The 21,289-nt window shown below is 47.8% G+C and overlaps 1 protein-coding gene and 1 long non-coding RNA gene across 5 annotated transcripts in view; both read left to right on the plus strand.

Moving 5' to 3' along the window:
* Nucleotides 1-2,352: 2,352 nt before the first annotated feature.
* The window catches only part of REEP5 (receptor accessory protein 5), a 37,548-nt gene continuing 18,611 nt past the window's right edge, over nucleotides 2,353-21,289 (plus strand). Inside the window, exons 1-3 of one of the 3 annotated variants that reach the window (XM_072736576.1) lie at nucleotides 2,353-2,569; nucleotides 3,051-3,144; nucleotides 19,838-19,976. In XM_072736576.1, the coding sequence (XP_072592677.1) occupies nucleotides 2,452-2,569; nucleotides 3,051-3,144; nucleotides 19,838-19,976 (351 nt within the window). In that variant the 5' untranslated portion in view covers nucleotides 2,353-2,451. The remainder of the gene's footprint in view (nucleotides 2,570-3,050; nucleotides 3,145-19,837; nucleotides 19,977-21,289) is intronic. The other 2 variants (XM_072736577.1, XM_072736578.1) reach the window with 2 other exon arrangements.
* LOC140595415 (uncharacterized) lies at nucleotides 6,137-7,330 on the plus strand. 2 transcript variants are annotated; one of them, XR_011997001.1, is made up of 3 exons: nucleotides 6,137-6,357; nucleotides 6,457-6,563; nucleotides 7,189-7,329. It is a non-coding gene; the product is annotated as an uncharacterized lncRNA (long non-coding RNA). The 2 variants fall into 2 exon arrangements; XR_011997000.1 differs by having other exon boundaries at nucleotides 6,218-6,357; nucleotides 6,438-6,563; nucleotides 7,189-7,330.

The following is a 21,289-nucleotide window of genomic DNA, read 5'->3' on the forward strand; positions in this document are numbered from 1 at the left end:
GTGAATCATTTGAAGCACTCAAAAATATGACCCCGACTTCCAGGTAAGTAATAATTATTGTATTCATTTAGTAGGTAATTAAACAAACTTATAACTGGCTTAAAAGTTCCAAATTCAGCTATTTTTGTAAGCAGTTATGATGGTTTTCTGGGGCTGCTATAACAAAGTACCACAAAATGATTGTCTTAAATAACAGAAATTACCATCTCACAGATCTGGATGTCAGAAGTGTAAAATCAAGGTTTCCACAGAGTTGCTTTCTTCTGCGGGCTGTGAGGAAAGGATCTGCTCCAGCCCTCCTTGGCATAGAGACAGCAGACTTCTCCCTGTGTGTCTCACATTCTTCCTCTGTGTATCTGTCTCTGCGTCCAAATCCCTTTTTTTTTTTTTTTTTTTATTTATTTATGATAGTCACAGAGAGAGAGAGAGAGAGGCAGAGACACAGGCGGAGGGAGAAGCAGGCTCCATGCACCGGGAGCCTGATATGGGATTCGATCCCGGGTCTCCAGGATCGCGCCCTGGGCCAAAGGCAGGCGCCAAACCACTGCGCCACCCAGGGATCCCTTTTTTTTTTTTTTTTTTTTAAGAGAAAGAACATGCAAGGAAGACAAGGGCAGAAAGAGAGACAGGGAATCTTTAAAAACATTTTTTAACGATTTATTTATTTGAGAGAGAGAGAATAGGAGGAGAGGGAGAGGGACAGGGAGAAACTCAAGCAGACGCATCATTGAGCATGGAGCCCAATGTGGGGCTCCATCCCACTACCTTGAGATCACGACCTGAGCTGAAACCAAGAGTCAGAGGCTTAACCAACTGCACCACCCAGGTGCCCCTAGGGAGAGAGAATATCTTAAGCAGGCTCCACATCCAGGCTCATGCTGGGCTGGATCTCACAACCCTGAGATCATGGCCTGATCCAAAATCAAGAGTCAGGTGCTTAACTGACTGAGCCACCAAGGAACTATTGGATCAGAGCCCATCATAATCACCTCCTCTTAACTTGATTGCCTTTGTAAACACCCTTTCTTCAAAATGTCACATTCTGAGGTATGGAGGGTTAGGATTCCAACATATCTTTTTTGGGAAGGACCAATTCAACCCATACTGGCAGCATAATATAGGGGTAAGAGACTGGGTCTGAATTCTAGCTGATATTTATTAGTCATGACACCTTGCTATATCTGATTTCCTTCCCTTATATGAGTGTAAAACAGGTAGTAACTGCCCCATGCTAGCATGAGGATTAAATGAATTAGTACATGTAGCACTTAGATTACTGGGTAGTACAATGTGTGTTACATATCCATTTATTCAAAAACTAGTTTCTGAAAACCTATTAAGTACCAGGCAATATTCTAGGTGTTTGAGATACAGGAGAGCACTTGTGTTTTTGTTTTTGTTTTTTTGTTTTGTTTTGTTTTGTTTTGTTTTAGATTTTATTTATTTATTAATGACAGACACAGAGAGGCAGAGAGCTAGGCAGAGGGAGGAGCAGGCTTCCTGCAAGCAGCCTGATGTGGGACTCGATCCTCGGACCCCAGGATCACGCCCTGGAGGCTGCCCAAGAGCACTTATCTTGAGGAGCACCCAGGAATGTGCAGAACTGTTGAATCACCACATTATATACCTGAAGCTGACATAACACTGTATGCTGACTATGCTGGAATTAAAATAAATGAATAAAACAACATCATTTAAAAAATATATATTTTTAAAAAGTAGAACATGTGGACTGTCAGACATACTATGGGCTATGGAGAAAAATAAAGCCAGACACGGGGTAGAGACGCTGGGGGTTACAATTCAGGGTCAGAGAAGGTCCGGCTGAGGTGCCATTTGAGCAAAGACCTGCAAAGTGAGAGGACCCAGCTACGGGGTTACCTGGAGCTCTTCAGTTAGGAGACCCTCCACCCCGAGGGTCTGCACCCCGAGGACCTGCATCCTGAGGGGCCTCCACCCCGAGGGCCTCCACCCCGAGGGGCCTGCACCCCGAGGGCCTGCACCCCGAGAGGCCTCCACCCCGAGGGGCCTGCACCCCGAGGGTCTGCACCCCGAGGACCTGCATCCCGAGGGGCCTCCACCCCGAGGGCCTCCACCCCGAGGGCCTCCACCCCGAGGGGCCTGCACCCCGAGGGCCTACAGCTGTCCCTGGGCCGTCCCGAGACCACGGAGGAGGCTGGGCCGAGTTCCGGCCGCGGGAGAAGCAGGCCTCGCGCGGCGCTGCCTAGGGTGCCCGCCCCGCCCCGCCCCGAGCGGCTCGCGCTCGCTTTACCTTCCGCCGGGAAAGGCTGCGGGGGGGCGGGGCTGCGTCCACCGGCGCGGTCCGCCCCGCCCCGCCCCTCCCCTCCGCCCCGCCCCTCCCCTCCGCCCCGCCCCGCCCCGCCCCGCCCCGCTCGGCGGCCCCGCAGTCGGAGCAGCCCGGGCGGCGCGCAGGTCCTCGCCAGCCTCGCCATGTCTGCGGCCGTGAGGCAGAGGTTCGACCGGTTCCTGCAGGAGAAGAACTGCATGACCGACCTGCTGGCCAGGCTCGAGGCCCGGAGCGGCGTGAACCGCAGATACATCGCGCTCGGTGGGTGCAGGGCGGGGCGGGGCGGGGGCGGGCGGAGGGGTCCCGGGGCCTCGCGGGGCCGCCCGTGCCGGCGGGGGAGGGGAGGGGAGGGGAGGGGGGAGGGGAGGGGAGGGGAGGGGAGGGGACGGAGGGGAGGGGATAGGGGGGAGGGGGAGGGGAGGGGACGGAGGGGAGGGGAGGGGGGGAGGGCACGGGGGTGCGGCGGCGCTGACGTGTCGGTCCCCGCGGCCGAGCGCCGAGTCCCGGTGGCTGCGCGCAGGCTGGGCGCGGGCGGCGGGGCCTCTGCGGGCGGGGCGGGCGCTCCCGGAGGGCGGGGGGGAGCGGGGGGGAGCGGGGGGGGAGCGGAGGGAGCGGAGGGGGGCGGAGGGGGCTCTGCGGCTCCCGGTGGAGCGCGGCGGGGCGGCGGGGGCCCGGGGGCGGAGAGCGCGGGGCGCCCGGCTTAGGACCCGGGCCGCGGCCCGCTTCTCCCCTCCCGCCCCAGGTGCCGTCGGGCTGCTGGCCTTGTACCTGGTGTTCGGCTATGGAGCCTCTCTCCTCTGCAACTTGATAGGATTCGGCTACCCAGCCTACGTCTCGTAAGTGGCCCCGGCAACCCCCCCTCCCCGCCCCTCTCCCCTCCCCTCCCCTCCCCTCCCCCCCTCCCCTCCCCTCCCCCCCCTCCCCTCCCCTCCCCCCCTCCCCTCCCCTCCCCTCCCCCCCCTCCCCGGCCGGGGCGGCCCCAGGCCTGCTCTCCCCCGTCTCCCGGAGCGGCCGCGCACTAGAGGGCACACACTGCCCGAGGTCACGCACTTCGGAGCCTCCCCTGATGACAAGCCCAAGTGCCTTCCTCCCCGCAGCCTGGGGCGGCGGTGCCGGGTGATGCGGGCGCAGCAGAGGGCCCCGGAGTCCCGCCTGCAGGGCTGGGGAGGCCTCAGCGGGTCCGCAGAACTGATCCCTCCTCCTCAGTGATTATCTTACGATATAAGTCACCTTATACTTACGTGCATAACAGTAAACCCCATCAAATGAGACTTCCATAATTCAGAATTAAAGTGAATGCTTGGGGGACAGTTTTGCCTGCTTCATTTTGAAAAGACTGGCCGCTTACTACAGGCAAATGGAAAACATTTACCCTAGTATAAAAACAAAAACAACCTTACAAGATGTATCCCTAATATATAACTCCTTGGTTCTATAAATTTCTCATTTATGTGATTACACTTAAAAATCAATCTTAGCAGATTAGGTTCTGAATTTGTTAGTACCTGACGTTTTTACTCTACAGTGTTCTCTCCCTTTTTTTTTTTTTTTTTTTTTTTAAAGATTTTATTTGGGCAGCCCGGGTGGCTCAGCGGTTGAGCAGCGCCGCCTTCAGCCCAGGGCGTGCCGCCAGGGTCCTGGGATCAAATCCCAGTAGAGCTCCCGGCAAGAGGCCTGCTTCTATCTCTGCCTCTCTCTCTGCCTGTGTCTCTGCCTCTCTCTCTCTCTCTCATAAATAAATAAATAAAATCTTAAAAAAAAAAAAAGATTTTATTTATTCATGAGAGGCACATGGAGAGAGGCAGAGACACAGGCAGAGGGAGAAGTTGAGCAGGGAGCCTGATGCAGGACTCGATCCCCAGACTCTGGGATCAGGACCTGAGCTGAAGGCAGGCCCTCAACCACTGAGCTACCTAGGGGCCCCTACAATGTTTGTTTTGAAAAATATTCTACAGTTTCATGTTTTCATTCACTCAAATCAGAATTCTTCACCACAAATGAACTGTTTTACTCTGTAGCTCTACCTAAGAAAGCTGGTGGGTTTTATTTTCATTGAGTTGGTTTCTGCAACTTCTCTCAACCGTAGTAATGATAAAGGAAAAAAGAATTTTCGGCTGGGAGGCTAACAGATGACGCATTTATTGTATCTTGTGTCTATTACAGGACAAGCTAGAATTTTAGTATCTGACTAGAAAGGAGGAAACATGTTTTAGAAGTGGCAATTTGAACAATTAAATTGAAGTTACATAAGTAGTTACTGTATTAGTTTCCTGCAGACACTTAGCACTCCACAAAGTCTGGCTACATTAGGATGCTACTTGTTAGGAATTTGGAGCCCCTGTCTTCATGCTCAGAAAAGCATTTACCCTCTTCCAGCATTACCCGCTGAAGCACCATCCAAGTTGCATGTGTGTACCAAAGAAGGGCAGACCAGGAAAACTGGTTTGTTTGGCTTTCGGGTCCCTGAAAAAAAGTACAAGAATAGCGGTTTTCCATTATTGACTGATAATACGGTGTGTATAAAAAGTTTGTAGTTAACAGTGATTCAAATGGCTCACACGATGTGTCTGTGCCATCAGACAAAATAACATTAAAGTACATTCCTTTTCTTTTGATTGTGTATTCTGCTCGCAAGAGTTCCTTTAATAAGAGTTTGAAGGATTTTTCAGGTTTGGGCTTTTAAAAGTTATTGAGCACATTTTGAACAGATCTTGGGTGGCAATTTAATAATTGCCTAGCTGCTCGAGCTATTTTGAACCAGCAGGGAATATGAATTTTTGGAAATACTGAATAGCATAAAACTCTTTTTCTATATCAGTACCATTTGGTACATAATCCTGTGGGAAAAATAACCTTCTCTGTTGGTGTGATGTCATTGGTGTGGGCTTTAGAACAGTAAAAATCTTTTTCTCGGGGAGATATGCAAGTCCAGGCGTGTGCAGAGGTGGATGTGACCGCAGACAGAACTCCAGTATGTTTCTCCTTCAGCTGAAGTGAATTAATTCTAGCAGGAATCTCTTTTTCAGTCCTATTTTTTTTTTTTTTTTTTTTAGATTTTACTTATTTATTCATGAGAGGCACAGACCTCAGGATCATGACCTGAGCCAAAGGCAGATGCTCAACCACTGAGCCACCCAGTTGCCCCCTTTTTGTTTTAAATCATTTGTTTGTGGTCATTCTTTCATTCTCTGCATAGTCAACTGAATAGTATTGCATCTTTTTACTTCCAAGAAGCTAAATGTTCCTGTCTATTGCTCGGGATTCTGTGAAATGATAGAGACGTTCATATTTCTAAGTGAGTCAGGTATGTGGGTTTTTCATGTTTTGGAATTATTCCATTCACTAAATATATATACTTTTCTATTTGAATATTCTGAGACAAAGTGATATATGTACTACACTATACCAGGAGCTGGAGAAGTGCTAAAATCTAATATTATTATTAATGATTTCAGCAGAAATTCAGGAAATAATGAGTATCTCTAGGTGCAAGTATCTCTGGAGTATTTATTTATAGTAACATATAATTATATGTGAATATATTTATAGTAAATATGCTTCTTTTTATAGACCCAACTCTTTCACCTTTAAAATACGATTCTCTGACCATATAGAGTGAAGGTAATGGAGTGAAGATTGCTCTCTGTGGGTACTTGGACTTTTCCCTGAAACAGTGGTTCTCAGCCCTGGGTGCCCATTGGAGTTATCTGAGGAGCCTTCAGAAATACTAATGCCTGGGCCCCACCTCCAGAGATTCTGGTGTAATTGGTCTGAGGTGCAGCCTGGGCTTTGGGGGTCTAAGTCTCCTCCATCTTTTAATCTGTAAAGGATTCTAACATCAGCCAGTGTCTTGGAACCCTGATGTCGAGCGGCAGCAGAAACTGGTGCGTGTTACGCTTGATGGAGTGAAGGATGGGGAAACACCCTACTGCCCCTGGGACCCTGCCTGACCTCTGCTTTGCCAGGGTGGCTTGGGACTGTGCACAGAAGCAGACCGCCCCCCACTGAGTAGCCTTCAGGCAGTCAGTGTTAAACATGAGTCTCATCAGGTTCGTTCATTGCTTAACCAGGGTAATTGTGTGACTGCTGGGAAATTGTTGACAATGGTGCTATTAGTTCTTCTGAAAAGTCTGGGTTTATCTGTTTAGCAGGAATCGAGTCCAGCCCGTTCCAGGTGTGGGGGGCAGCACTTCAGCTGTGCTGTGGCCCACGGTGGCCGCGCGCTCCGTGCCCTGAAGGGACCAGAGTGACGGCAGTAAGCGGGGAGGTGCGGGTGGTGGGTGCCATGGAGGCCATGAGCCATGGGGAAGGTCGGCAGGGAGCTGGGCTGCTGGGCAACGGGAAGGGTCCCCATGGGTATTTCTGGGAGCTCCTGCTTGAGCTCGGCTGGAGAATGGCGGGGCCGCGTGTGCCCGGGCCGAGCAAGGTGAGGAGCCCGGGGGCAGGTGCCATCGTGCGGGGGCCACGGCCGGGGGGTCGGTGCGCGTGTATTCCGGGTGGTTGTAGGGAGTTTGCAGGTTTTCGGGTCGCCTCGGCTGGGTTTTAAGTGGGTGACATGCTAGGACTTATGTCTTGCGGTGTCGGGGCTGCGGCGAGCTGCCTGGCCCAGTGTCGCCAGCCGGGCTGTGGTCACCGCCTCCGTCCGGGCTGCCGTGCCATCGGGTCAGCGCTGGTCTCAGGGCTGAGCCCTGGGAGACGGCGGCTGGACCTGGCTTACCTGGCTTCAGGTCAGGGCGCGGCCAGCGGGGACCGGCAGTGGGGACCCGGCGCTGTGGCTGCCGCTCTCGCCTCGGGAGGCCGCCCCTCTGCTGCTCACGCCTGTTTTCTGTGCTGTCATTTCCGTTGGAGCGCAGAGCCTTTGATCTTCTACCTGTTTGCAGACCTTCTGGCCAGACTGTACAGGAATCTGAAGCCTGATTCTAGCCGCCTCCTGTCGAGCTGTCGGCAGGGTCGCCGTCCTCCCTGCTGCACTCCATTTCCGAGAAGGAGGGCCCCTGCATCGGGCGAACCCCTGTCACCACGGTACACCACCCCATGTCGCCCCATTTCTCTGCTGACCTATAATTCACATGCAGCCCTTTCAGAGTGTGCGGTTCTATGCGTGGCGTATTCATAAAGTTGTGCAGCCCATCAGCGCTGCCTGATTCCAGCACGTTTTTGTTGCCGCCCCCCGCAAAGAGACTGGATCCGTTAGCAGTCACTCCCTGTTTCTCCTGTGTCTCAGTTTCCAGAAACCACTTAGTGCTCTCTATCCCCGTGGGTGGGCCTTTTCTGGACAGTCCGTATCTGCGGAATCCTATAACGTGGCCTTTCTTCCCAGTGTAGCCCTGCTGCCCGTGGCATTGCACAGATCAGAGTCTGAGAGATGCCCCCAGGAGCGGGTGCTGTGCTGTGCCCTCCTGTACAGAGTCCCTTGCCACAGACCTAAGGCAGCCCCCACCGGGGTCCCCGACTGGGTGCTAGTCTTGTCCTTGCTGCTTTGGTCAAATGGAATTATGAGGGAAAGTCTAATGACTTTATTTTCTATTTTGATTTTTGCCCTGCTGAGAAAGGAAAGGAGGAGAGTTTTTCATCCTGTCCAGCAACTTTAAACAATTTGACAAACAAAACAAAAACTATTTTTCATTTTATTTCCTACTTAAAAAAATATGTTTTATCTGTTTATTCACGAGAGACAGAGACACAGGCAGAGAGAGAAGCAGGCTCCCTGGGAGGAGCCCGATGTGGGACTCGATCCCGGGACCCCGAGGTCACACCCTGGGCCACAGGCAGGCGCTAACCCCCTGAGCCCCCCGGGCGCCCCAGTTCACCACCTTCCTGGGACTGTCAGAGTTGGGCTGTAGAGATCAGGCATGTAATCTACTTCCTTTCGTTTTCAAATGATCCAGGTGCAGAGGGAGGTAGAGTACGTTTCCCAAGGTCGCACCGAGACCCAGTTACTAAACAGGAGTGTGAAAGCGCAGTTAGGCGGGTTTTAGTACTAAGCTCAAAAAGACTAAATGTGAGTCCAGCATTTGGTGGCTGTATTCAGACTGATGTTTGGCAGCACCTTTGAAATCTCATGCCCCCTTCATTGAGGTGTCATTTTATCTTCTGTGTCGTCACCAGCCCACGTTAAACTGTGCCACCAGGCCAGGTAGCTGTTTGTGTGGCTGCTTACCTGTGTGGCACTTGGTTTCCCAGACACCTGTGTATCCCTGTGTAAGTGCTTTACAAATACAGCGTGTTTAACGCTTACGGCACCCTGATGACGTAAGTACTCCATTCCTATTTCACAGATGAGGAAACAGAGGAAATAACTTGATCAGGTTCTCACAAACGGTAGATGGTGAGATTATATATAAACCCAGGGAGCCTGGCTGGGCCGCTCGATGGAGCAGAAGACTTTTAATGTTGGGGGTTGTAAATTCAAGCCCCAGATTGGGCATAGAGCTTACCTTTAAAATTAATAGATGGGGCACCTGGGTGGTTCAGTTAGTTAAGCGACTGCCTTCAGCTCAGGTCGTGGTCCCCGGGTGCTGGGATCGAGTCCCGTTCTTCCTCTCGCTCTCTCTCAAATAAATGATTTAAATAAATAAATAAACCGAACAAACGCGGGGACTCTGGTTCCAAAGTCCACGTTCTAACTTTTCTGTTACGCTGATTTCCGCGTGGCCTTCCAGCTATCTCGGACCCACGCCATACCCAGGCGGAGATGAAACGTGAGCTGTTGATGCAGACTTTCTCTCCTCCGTATGATGCTCTCAGTACCTTGTCTGCAGGTGGTGTGTCTTTCCTCTCAGATAGGGTCCTGCTCTCCCAAATCATATATCTGCATGCACACAGCCATTTGCAGCGTTTTGTGGACAGGAGTTAGAATGTATTACTAACAAGTTCTTTCGCTTGTTACGTAGCATTGGTTTATAATAGCAGCAGCTTAAGTAATTATTTGCAGACTTGCTCTGTTTTCCCAGGCAAGCCCGTCTGATGGTGCTCACTGACTTGGATTTCCTGAGGGAGTGGGGCCCTGCCTTTGGTTCTCTATCAGGAGGCACACAGTCTCAGGAGAAGATGTTTGGGGATGACTCCTGTGAGGACAGATCAGATCAGAAAGGGGATGGTGACGGGGGTAAATTTGGAAAACACACTGTCAAAATAACTAAGAACTGTAATCCAGGATCCCTGGGTGTGGCTTAGCAGTTGAGCATCTGCCTTGGGCTCAGGGTATAATCCTGGGGTCCCGGGATCGAGTCCCGCGTCGGCCTCCCCACAGGGAGCCTGCTTCTTCCTCTGCCTGTGTCTCTACCTCTCTCTCTTAATGAATGAATAAATAAATGAATCTTAAAAAAAAAAACAACTGTAATATAATTAACCACAAGTAAAAGACACAGCATTTTCTTAGTTAATGATTCACAGCACACAAGGTGCAGGAGCTTAGGTTACAAAGGCCTGAAACCTCCTCATTTAAGATTTGCTGTGTCGGACTCCTAGATGGAGGTTTGGTACCCAGAGGAGACTTGGAGAAGGTGGCCCTGGCATGACTGGCAGTTGAGCACCACTTGTTTCAGAAAAGCAAGTCGTCTGAAGCACAGTCCGGCTTCCCCAGTGGCGCTGCACGATGTGTATTTGTGGTTCTCAGACTCATTAGTAAGGGGCTTTGTTTTCTTTGTGTCTGTGTGTGATGCCAGAACTGGTAATCATATCTTTTTTTCTTTTTTCTTTATTTATATTTTCTACTGAGTTGCTGATGTTCCTCATACACTAGCTCTGCCCTCTGCAGCTCTGAGTGCTTACGAGCAGAGCAGTGGATGCCCCCACTTTGACTGCTCTGGGTAGCGTGACGCACATGCATGTTCTGGCCAACCCCGCACTTGGATCGGTAACTGGCATCTTGCAAATTTTTGTCTTGAGTATCCTGAGATCTTAGACTTTTAAACATTTTACTTTTGTCAGCTTTTTTACTGTTTTTTTTTACTTAGTATTACTACTAATGCTGCTGAACTATTTTAAGATGGAGTTGTAGGGAAAAAAAACTAGGAAAAGTAATAAAATATCCTTATAACAGCATGTCACTACTTTTGTGGGTGATTACAGCCAGCGTTTTGGTCAGTTTTTTTCCTCCCTTGCCTGTGCTGTAAGAGAAAAGAAAGTCTTAAGGAGCAAGTAAGATGAATGATTTAAATTACTTATTCATGATCTACTTTGTGGCTCAAAAGCAGTTGTGGGGAGAGCATTCCTAATGCTCTGTTCTAGAATGTGCCTGTGAATTTTAGTGATGCTTTCCCCCCCTGTATATGAGGGCCCTGGAGATACAGTTTATCTGTCCTTCTGCTTTTACCTACTCCATCCTGGAGTTCTCTCTGTCAGGACTGGCTTTAAATAAATATTCCTCATCTCTTAAGGTATTTCCAACGACTAGAAATACATACAGAACATTTTAAGGTATTTTGTGACTGTTGACAACATTACCAATGAATGAATTTTGAGGAATAGTGAGTTAATATATAGAAGTTGAGGGGCGCCTGGGTGGCTGAGTTGGTTAAATCTGCCTTCGGCTCAAGCCGTGATCTCAAGGTCCTGGGATGGAGTCCCATGTCCAGCTCCCTGCTCAGCGGGGAGTCTACTGCTCCCACTCCCTCTCCCTCCGCCTGCTGGTCCCCCCCTGCTTGTGTTCTCTCCCCCTCTGTCAAGTAAAATCTTAAAAAAATATAGAAGTTGAAAAACAGTTTCAAAAATTGTTCATGAAGTGGCTTTTTGTAGCAGTCGAAGTGTGAGTGGGTGCTGTAGAAATCTCCTCTGCCTTCAGTCTGTCATACCCCTCGCGCACTCTCCTGGCTCCCAGGAGTCACTTCTCAGCCCTTCTCAACCACGTGGCCACTGTGTACATCCTGCGGCCTCTGATAGGGAGGCCAGGTGATCTGGTGAAGGGATCGCTTACACGTTCGAGGTAACTCACTGTACCAGCCTATCTTCATGTGGCCCCCTTTGGGAAAGGTTGGTTTAGATTGTGCTTGTCCAGGTTGCACTAGAGACTCAGTGAAACTTGCTGATGCTATATTTGACACAGATATCATATTTACAGAGCCATCAGTTTTAGTGACAAAGGTTGTTCCAGTAGGATTCACATCTGCTGTTTTATTGCTTTAGGGATAGGTTTTTTAACTGTCACATACTGTAAGGCATTCAGTTTTGAGTTATAAAATGTTAGAGGCACCTCAGTGGCTCCGTCAGTTAAGCATCCAATTCTTGATCTCAGCTCAGGTTGTAGTCTTGGGCCTGTGGGTTGGAGCCCTGTGTTGGGCTCCACGTTGGGTGGAGTTAGCTAGGTTAGGTCCTAGAGATGAAGCTGCGGGGGGAGAGGCACCTTTCACAGATTGGAAGACCACAAACGAGCTACTGGACTTGGGTCACGGGTCTCTTGGGGCAAAGTCAGGCGTAGGCGTAGGTGTAGGGATGCCGGAATTCTCTGGCCTGCACGCTTTAACATTCCTCATGTTCTCTATTTGATGGACTGAATCTTTCATTTTGCATTAAAACACATAATGGTGGACAGTTGGTAAAAAAGACCATTGTAATTAAACACCAAAATGTTTGACTAATGAATGACGGCTTTTGTTGTAATATTCAGTCTCCATTAGAGATGTTTTATAGACTCATCTTCAAATGTATTTGCCTGTGAATTTAGCTAATTTATGTATTTCGCTTAGTCATTTTACATAGGAGAACACCGTATTATAGAGTAAATGAGCATGGTGTTTTTTTCATTGTCCTTGTATAGTCACCTCAGAAGATACTTTTCTACATATTTAGGAGGCCTATCTAGCTAGCTAGCTTATATCTTTTTTCTTTCTTTTTTTTTGAATGAGGAAGGCTGGGCATGATATAAACGGTAAATAAACAAAATGGTTTTATTGTATGTACAGGATCCTTTCTCTTGCTTTGAGGGCACAACTGCTCTGTGGTGGAAAACAAGTGTAACTTTGAGTGCCCATAGCTTCTTACCTTTTTTTCCATAAAGAAGACAAATCTTTTCTTTATAAGCATGGAAACAAATTAGTGTTTGTGTCTTAAAATGTGTAATATTTTTCTCTTGTAATTTTTTCCTTGCAATTTTTTTTTCCTTCTCATTTGCAATGGCATTCTCTTAAACCAAAGTAATAAAAAATAGGAAAACCATTTTGAAGTCTCAGGAATTCCCACATCACACTCTGGTAAACACAGCAGAAGCAGCCCTACACCTCTTAGGTGCTGTGGATGGTCGTGCTGTGTGTCTGCTGTATCAAAAAGGGTTATAAACATTACGGTCTGTAGTCTTCATATTCAAGCTTCAATAATCTACCTCAAACTCTAGAGTACTTGCTATTAAATAGGACTTACCACATTCAAAATAAAACAAAGCAAATGGATCCCAGGCAGATTTCTTTCTGTTCTTTACCAACAGCATATCTCAAAGCTGTTTATTATAGGGCTTTTTAATTAAGTGTCTGGCAATATAGTTGACTCATTAAAATTAGAATTCTCTGGATGGCTACAACTGGTTTTAGTAGTAAAGCCAGTGCTTTGAAGAAATATATTACTTAATTTTATGTTACCTGGCTAATTTGAATATATGTGAACCATGTACAGTACAGGTGGCATGTACTGGAATTTCTTTGGTGTGAGTGATCAGAAGTGTATGTATATGGATCTGATAATTCCTAGTTCTATTAACCCTTGGGCAAATAGCTTAAATTTCATAAACCTCAATTTTCTTACAAGTAAAAGGGGTGGGTAGTATATGTCAAACAGCACGGAATCTAATAATCAGTAAGTGCTTAATTAAGGGTGGTTACTTTTATTAACCTACAAAGAAGAAAACTGAATTATAGTTGTGATTAATTTGATGTCATTGAGCTTTTAAATGATTAAAAGAGGCATCTGGGTGGCTCAGTCAGTTAAGCATCTGCCTTTAGCTCAGGTCATGACCCTGGGTCCTGGGATCAAGCCCCATGTCAGGCTCCCTGCTAAGCTCTCGCTCTCCCTCTGCCCCTCCCCCACTCCTGTTCTCTCTGGGTCTCTATCTCAAACGAATAAAATTTTTATAAAAAAGGCATAAACAGATGGGCCACGAAGGCTGGTGGAGGCAGCCATTACCTGTCACTGAAGCCCAGTGGTCTGGCCAGTGGGCTCTGTGCGCATCAATACCAATGCAATGCTAACGCAAACATTTTTTTAAAAAATATTTATTTATTCATGAGAGAGACACACAGAGAGAGGCAGAGACACAGGCAGTGGGAGAAGCAGGCTCCCTGCAGGGAGCCCAATGTGGGACTCGATCCCGGGACCCCGGGGTCACGCCCTGAGCTGAAGGCAGACACTCAACTGCTGAGCCGCCCGGGCGCCCCTAACAAAGAATTTTTGCCAGTCCACCTTCACACCATGGGCCTGAAAATTGTTCTCAGCAGTGTCCAAGTTCCCATTGGCCTGCAGATGGGATCTGGGGATTTCAGCTCTATTCTCTGTAGCATTTGGGATTTGGAGAGTGAGGGATAATTAAAATCCGTGGATAATTCTCTAATTCCCTTGTAGGCTTATTAACAATGCTGTTAACCCTCTACAACTTCTACTTAGTCAGGAGGACTGGAGGATTCTTATCACTTGCTTTACTTTTCAGTCTCTTACTTCCCTGTAATAATAAATTACTACCAGGTTATAAGTATTTATCTATTAGGGTAATATTTAACGAGAGCTTACTTGGTTTGTCATTGATTCTGACTGTTTTATGTGTATTAATTTAATCTTCATAACAACATGATAAGGTTTATCGTTCCTGCTTGACAAATGAGGACAGGAAGGCCCAAAATAACTTGCTCGAGGTCCTGTGGCTACTAAGTGGTAGAACCAGATTACAAGGTGCGTGCCAAGGATGGTGAACTGATGCCAAGCCAGATGAGCATTGGGAAGGAGTGAAGGGGAAAGCCTGGTGATTCCACAGTCCAGTGTAATTAGTAATTTTTGATAGTTTAATAGAAGATTAGAATGAGTCCGTCCCATGTGATGGGCTGTTGGACTCTGTTCTCTTCGGTATTTATGTGTGTATTGTTGAAGGCCTTTTAATGCTCTAAAATACAGCAGTGTGTCTGATCATGGTTAGAGAAGTTTGAGTTGTTTCCTCAAGAGAGAAATTAAATGAATGTTCCTGATGCTCACCTCAGTGTGTAACAAAGCCCTAGAGAGGGCTAGTCTCATAGGAGGAAGTAGTTGTAGAAAGTCTGGTGCTCATTTTTTTTTTCTCCCATATAGAAATCTTTTTCCTTCCTCTTGTTACGAAAAAATAGTACAGGCTCATTGCAAAGACCTTAAAATGAAATTCCGCAATCCCGATGCCCAGGATTAACTTTATACAATTTGAAATTTATATTTCTGGACACCATTCTTAGTCTGTAAACACAAAAGATTATGTGTTTGCCTCTTTTTCAAGATACAGAAGTAGTGATCTTTTTACATTCAGCACTGTATCTTGGGCATCATTCTCTGTTAATATCCTTTTTAAAGGCTTCAGAATATTTCGTTGTGTGGACCCACCAGCGTATAATCACACCATTCATTGCTGTCCTTAAAAAGCGTGTGGACCTATGCTTCTGTAATATTTTATTTTGAAGTTGAAGTTCAACAGTATTTTATTTCCAGTTGAAGTTCATTTTAGTATCCGTCTTTCCTCTTTGAGCTTCATATTTCAGCCTATAAAATAGAGTAGGAATAGTTGGTCTCAAAGATAGCTTCCAACTCAACGTTGTACAGTTTCTGCTCTCTGAAATTTTAGAACTGCTGGCCACTCCCATACCTATTATTGACTGTCGTCTTCAGCAGCCTGGCTGTGTCCTTACCGCTCACTCAGGCCTCCTTTCCTTTGTGCCACTTGCTCCCGGTAGGCCAAGCCCTGCCCCTGGAACATGGCAGGTGGCTGAGTTGAGAGAGAACAAAGCCCTGAGAGTGGCCAGGCAAAGGGCCGGTGGTGAGAATATGGCAGTAAGAGTCTGCACAGAGCAAAGACCATGATGTCTGTCTTTTACGAGTGTGTTCCCCCAGAAGTTGTTCTGAAAACAGGTTCAGCGTCGGTGGTGCAACGAACGTATCCCACCCGAGGGCAATGTAAAACAGAGATCATTTAAGACAGTGGCCGAGGCCTGTGGGAGAGTGGTTGGAATTGTTCCCAGCTGCTTTTGGGACAGTTCCAGAGCTCCTCTAGGGTTTAGCTGGGGATTGAAAACCCTGGGGGAGGTGAGTGTTCTAGCCAAACAAATAGAGGACTTTCAGTTGTTCTTGAAATTTTAGCAAAGAGTCTTGATGAGCAGATGTTTTTACTTTGAATTCTTTTACAAACTTGAGAATGTTCAGGTGGGCATTCTAGATCATCATAGAGTGACTCATCCTGACTGTAGCAGAGGCTTTATTCAGTTTGCCTTCCCTCTCTACCTTTTCTTTTCTCTTGGCCTCCTATTCATTGCTGGAAGGGGGTAGCTGCCTACTCTTTGCCACACCTGAGACTCAGCCTTGATTGGCAGGACTGAAACTTGGCTCAGCCTTAGGATCACCTGTACAACTTCCTTAAAGCGTATACCTATGCTCTATCTGCCAGAGCCGCCTTAGGATCACCTGTACAACTTCCTTAAAGCGTATACCTGTGCTCTATCTGCCAGAGCCGGAGTACCAGGCCTGAAAAGGCCCCAGGCATGTGTCTGTCTAATGAGTTCTGTAGCTGGAGCAACAGTGGACTAGGGCACCACCTCAGAGTCCTGTCCTGTGTCCTTCCAGTTGCTCTCCCTGCCCTCCACCTAGGTAAGCAGGGTGGAGGGTGGAATGGCTCTCTAAGGATCTGGACCTTGAGACCGACATTGCCTCTTGTTTGTCTTCTGTGACCCAATTTACCACTGCTGAGCCTTGGGTTTCTTCAGCACGAGACTGGATCATTGTGGTCTCTTCCAAAAGGAAGACAATGAACTCTTTTTGTATTTATATTCATGTACATATTTATTAAATGCCTACTTGGTACCAAACATTTTGCTAAGTGTTGTACAGCCTGGTGGTGAGTTGTTCTAGGAAACAGGGAAACTAGGAAAATAGCCTGGAATAGTGAAACAGGCACAGGCTTTGTTGGGGTTAACTTTGGGTATAAATCCAATCTCTGCTACTTCTCCTCCCTCCCCTCCTCCCTCCCTCCTTCACTCCTTCCTCCCTCCCTCCTTCCTTCCTCCTTCCCTTCCTCCCTCCCTTCCTCCCTCCCAACACGGGGGCTTGAACTCATGACCCCGAGATCAAGAGTTGCTTGCTCTACCCACTGAGCCCGACAGGCACCCCCAATCTCTGCTGCTTGTAGCTAGGAGCCCTGCACCTGTTCTTTTTCTTCCTTAAGCCTCAGTCTTTTCCTCAAAAATGAAAGTAACAGTACCTATTTCCTAGGGCCAATATGAAGTTAAATAATTATTAGGTAAAATTTAACCAAGGATGTGAAAGACCTGTACTCTGAAAACTCTGAGGCATTGATGAAGAGGACACAAATGGAAAGATCCCACGCTCATGGATTAGAAGAATATTGTTAAAATGTCCAGACTAACTCAAAGCAATCTACAGATTCAGTATAATCCCTATCAAAATGCCAATAGCACTTTTCAGAGACTTTGAGGAAATAATCCTAACATTGGTATGGAATCCCACAGCAATGCTGAGGAAGAACAGAGCTGCAGGTATCACAGTCCCAGATGCCAGGATCTGCTACGAGGCTGCAGTAAAGCAGTGGTATCTGCGCAAATACAGACACGGGCCAACGGAACCGAGTAGAAAGCCCAGAGATAAACTCATGCTTATGTGGCCGGTTACTCTACAATAAAGGAGGCAAGAATTTGAAGTGGGGAAGAGAGAGTCTTGTCAGCAAATGACGTTGGGGGAAAATTACTGGTTCCTACATCTCCCAGTCTTTGTGCCATTTTGAGCAGAATGGAAATGACCTAAAGGCACAGAGTGCTTCTTCAGATTTAAGATGAGTCCCCATGTGGCCTGAGAAGTTGCCACCTCCTCGTGGCTGGCCTGGGTTGGGATGTGACCCCGTATATGTGCGAGGCAGGAGAGTGTATTGCCGAGTATCACCTGTGTCCACTCACTTGGAAAACGAAGTATAAAAGTAAATAGCATTCAGGAAATGACAGGTTTTTTTTGTTTTGTTTTTGTTTTTTTTTAAGATTTTATTTATTTGAGAGACTGAGCACGAGCAGGGGGAGGGGTCCAAGGAGAAGCAGACTGTTCTGCTGAGCGGGAAGCCCGACTTGGGGCTTGATCCCAGGACCCCAGGATCGTGAGCTGAGCAGAAGGCAGACGCTTAACCTGCTGAGCCACCCAGGTGCCCCAGGAAGCAGCAGTTTTAAGCCCTTCTCTTCCCTCCCCAAACTATACTGGGGCGCTTCGTCTCTTTGAGCCTCAGGCTTGGCACCTGCAGACTACCTCTTACGTTCTTTCTTTTGCCTAATTTATGATGTTATGACACGTAGACATTTTCATGTGAACTTTGTGCTATTTTAGATTAAAACAATAATTAAATGTTCAATCCAATGAGAGATTCTATTAAAAATCTCTTCAGCATAATAAGACTCTGGGGGGTGGCATCTGGTGGCTCAGTGGTTGAGCATCTGCCTTTGGCTGAGGTCATGACCCCGGGGTCCCAGGATCAAGTCCCGCATCGGAGTCCCCGGCAGGGAGCCTGCTTCTCCCTCGGCCTGAGTCTCTGCCTCTCTCCGCACCTCTCATGAATAAGTAAATAAAATATTTAATAATAATAGTAATAAGACTCTGTGGTCTTGTCCTGTCTTCTTTCATGTGCCTTGGTTTTCTCCAAAGCCGGGGTCAGCCTGCGAGGTCAGTTTTGGTCTCTCCAGCATTCTGCACGGCGTTCTGAGTGTATTAACTTGGAAGCTTTGAATGTGCAGTGCTCATGGGTTAGAGGACTCACCATTTATTTTTTTTTTATTCCTTGAAGCACTGACCTTGAACCGTTGGAGTGGCTTTTCTGGTTTTGAATCTGTGGATCGTGACTAACCTCTTAAAAGTGATGACACAGATGGAATTGAAAATATCAGGATGTTTCCGTGGAATGCTTGTTTCAGTTTCTGCATGTGGGTTGGCTTCTGGACCTAGTCACGAATTGCTTTGGTTCCTAAAAGCAGGACCACGCGGGAGCTAGAACTGCACCCCTTCTGCCCAGGTGTGACGTGTGAGAAATCTTTATCACGCTCATAACCTAAAATATGCACTGCAGTAGAGATGCGAGGAAGGTGGCCTCGCGTGGGGCCGCTCTTAGGTGTCTGGTGCGCTTGCCTCTGCTTGTCCTTGGGTCTCCGTTACTCTGCAGCCCCGAGGAGAGCGGAAGCCCGAGCCCACGCGGCGCAGCGACGCCTCCTCGGGCTCTGCATCCACTTGCCCATCCTCCTGTGTGAACAGACCTCTTGCGGAGCCTTGCCTCTGCGAGTGTGGGCTTCACGGCTTGTGGCCTCCCTCCCGCCCTCCCGCCCTGTGCTCATCCCTGCAGCTGCCCTTGGCCTCCTTGGGGAGCCCATGTTACCAGGTGTTTTCAGGAGTTAGCCCATCTCATAGGTAACCAGATGCATACTTCTTCTGGTTTACTATTTTATTTTAGTTCAACTCAGTTGTGGTAAGTGTCCAGACATATGTCAGGACAGGGTAAAAAAATAGGAATTCAGGTTTACCTGAATTCTGAAGAATGAAGAAATTTGTAGGCCTGGGAGAAATTTCTGTGATTCAGAAGTAAAAGATTATTTTAAATTTATTTCCATTCATTTGCAGAATGGAATTTGAGCAGTAGTTGCTGCTGAGAGAGTCCTTGATGTTAAGATGAGGGGAGGAGAGCCCCCACTCTAGGCCCCATGAAGTAGTCAGAAGCGAATGGATGCCATGACGTTGGTTTTCACCTGTGCATTATGCAGCAAGTCGTAGACTTCAGCAGTATCTGGACTGTGTTCCAGAAGTTCCTTTATGGAAATTTCTACTTACCCATAATACACCTCAGTTATTAAAAGCACGTAGGGGCTAAGTTCCCACAAGAGAATTATGTTTGTTTTTGAAGATTTTGAGTAATCTCTACCCCCAACATGGGGCTACACCAACAACCCCACGATCCAGAGTCGCATAGTCCACCTACTGAGCCAGCCTGGCGCCCCACCAAGAGAGAATCCCTGATGTGTCCCTGGGGCAGGATGCTGCTTGGGGATTCTCGGTCATTGGTGGGATCTCTGGTGCCTGGAGGGAGGCACAGGCAGGGTGGAAATCTGGGGGGGAAGCTAGTGCAGGTTTCTTTGGTGACCAGAAGACGCGTAACCAGTGGTTACCATGGCTTGTCTTATTTCCACATCGCTTCCTTCTGTTGTATTCTTATCTCAGGGGCGTGTGCAGACATTTGCCTGAGTTTCCTACGTGGTGTTGGAGGGCAGGCTGTCACAGTCTACTGTGTGAAAGTGTCTCATTGACGTTACATGTTGTTATATGTGCTTTTTTATTGCCTTTCAGAATTAAAGCCATAGAGAGTCCCAACAAAGAAGATGATACCCAGTGGTTGACCTACTGGGTCGTGTATGGGGTGTTCAGCATTGCTGAATTTTTCTCCGACCTCTTCCTCTCATGGGTCCCCTTCTACTACATGCTGAAGGTATGTTGGCTTCTCTTGAACTGCTCTTTTTCTTTCCATCTATGTATTTGCTTTGCGTCCAACCACTAAAATAAACTCCACTCAGAGTCTATATAGAGGAATAGGGACAGATGCTTAAATGCTGAACATTTGTGGCTCTGCCTCCCCTTAGAAACAGGAAGACTGAGTTTGAGACATCTAACTTACTTTGTATACCGTCCTGGAAATAGCCAAAGCAATTGTGTATTCAAGATGTGTTTGATGATCAAAGTTGGAAACACTGTGACCTAGCACAAACATCGCTGCTTACCAGGATCCTGTCTGTAAGCGGAATTGTCTGTGTTTGAGGGGAAGCACTGCAAATTTTGGCCAGTCATTGGTTATTCACTGGTTATCCTGTACACTGCTGTGCAGGAGTTATTGTTTCTAGAAGAAAAAAGTACTTACTTCTTATATAGGTTCAGAGAAAGATGTGAAATGCACTCTCTGGGGAAGTCACTTTGATAACGTCGCAGGTGTGGTAGCCAGGGATCCGCCCCACCACACCTTGTGTCTGGGAGTGAACTGACCCTGGTGACCACCGAGGCAGGAAAAGGATTAGGAAGTTGAAACTCATTCCTAATGGCACCTGTATCGATTCTGAATGAGAAAGTTAGCATCTTTCAGTAGCTATGGTGCACAGTCTATTGGAAACCTTAAATACTCTTACTAAGTGTTTTCTCTGTGTGACTTTTTTTTTTTTAATTTTTATTTATTTATGATAGTCACAGAGAGAAAGAGAGAAAGGCAGAGACATAGGCAGAGGGAGAAGCAGGCTCCATGCACCGGGAGCCTGACATGGGATTCGATCCTGGGTCTCCAGGATCGCGCCCTGGGCCAAAGGCAGGCACCAAACCGCTGCGCCACCCAGGGATCCCTCTCTGTGTGACTTTTAAAGGATTTTGTTTATTTGAGAGAGAATGAGTGGTGCAGAGGGGTGGAGAGAGAGAGAAGCAGACTCCCTGCTGAGCGGGGAGCCCGATGGTGATGATGATGATGATGATGATGCAGATGCAGGGCTGCGTCCCAGGACCCTAGGATCACGATCTGAGCCAAAGGCAGACGTGGAACCAACTGAGCCACCCAGGCGCCCCTCTTTGTGACTTCTGTAGTTTGCCTCACTTCTGTACCTCAACGTTAAGAACATTTTCCTATACTTTTTTTTCTGAAACAGTGGTTTTGGCATAGAAGTCCTGTCCTTGCTGAGGCGCCAAGGAAAATGAGTGGAACTGAGTAGCCAGGGCTCTTCCTCCTCATCCCCTCCGGCTCTGCCCCCTGAGCATTACAACTTACCA

Source organism: Vulpes vulpes, chromosome 14 (assembly GCF_048418805.1).
Source record: "Vulpes vulpes isolate BD-2025 chromosome 14, VulVul3, whole genome shotgun sequence".
NCBI lineage: Eukaryota > Metazoa > Chordata > Mammalia > Carnivora > Canidae > Vulpes > Vulpes vulpes.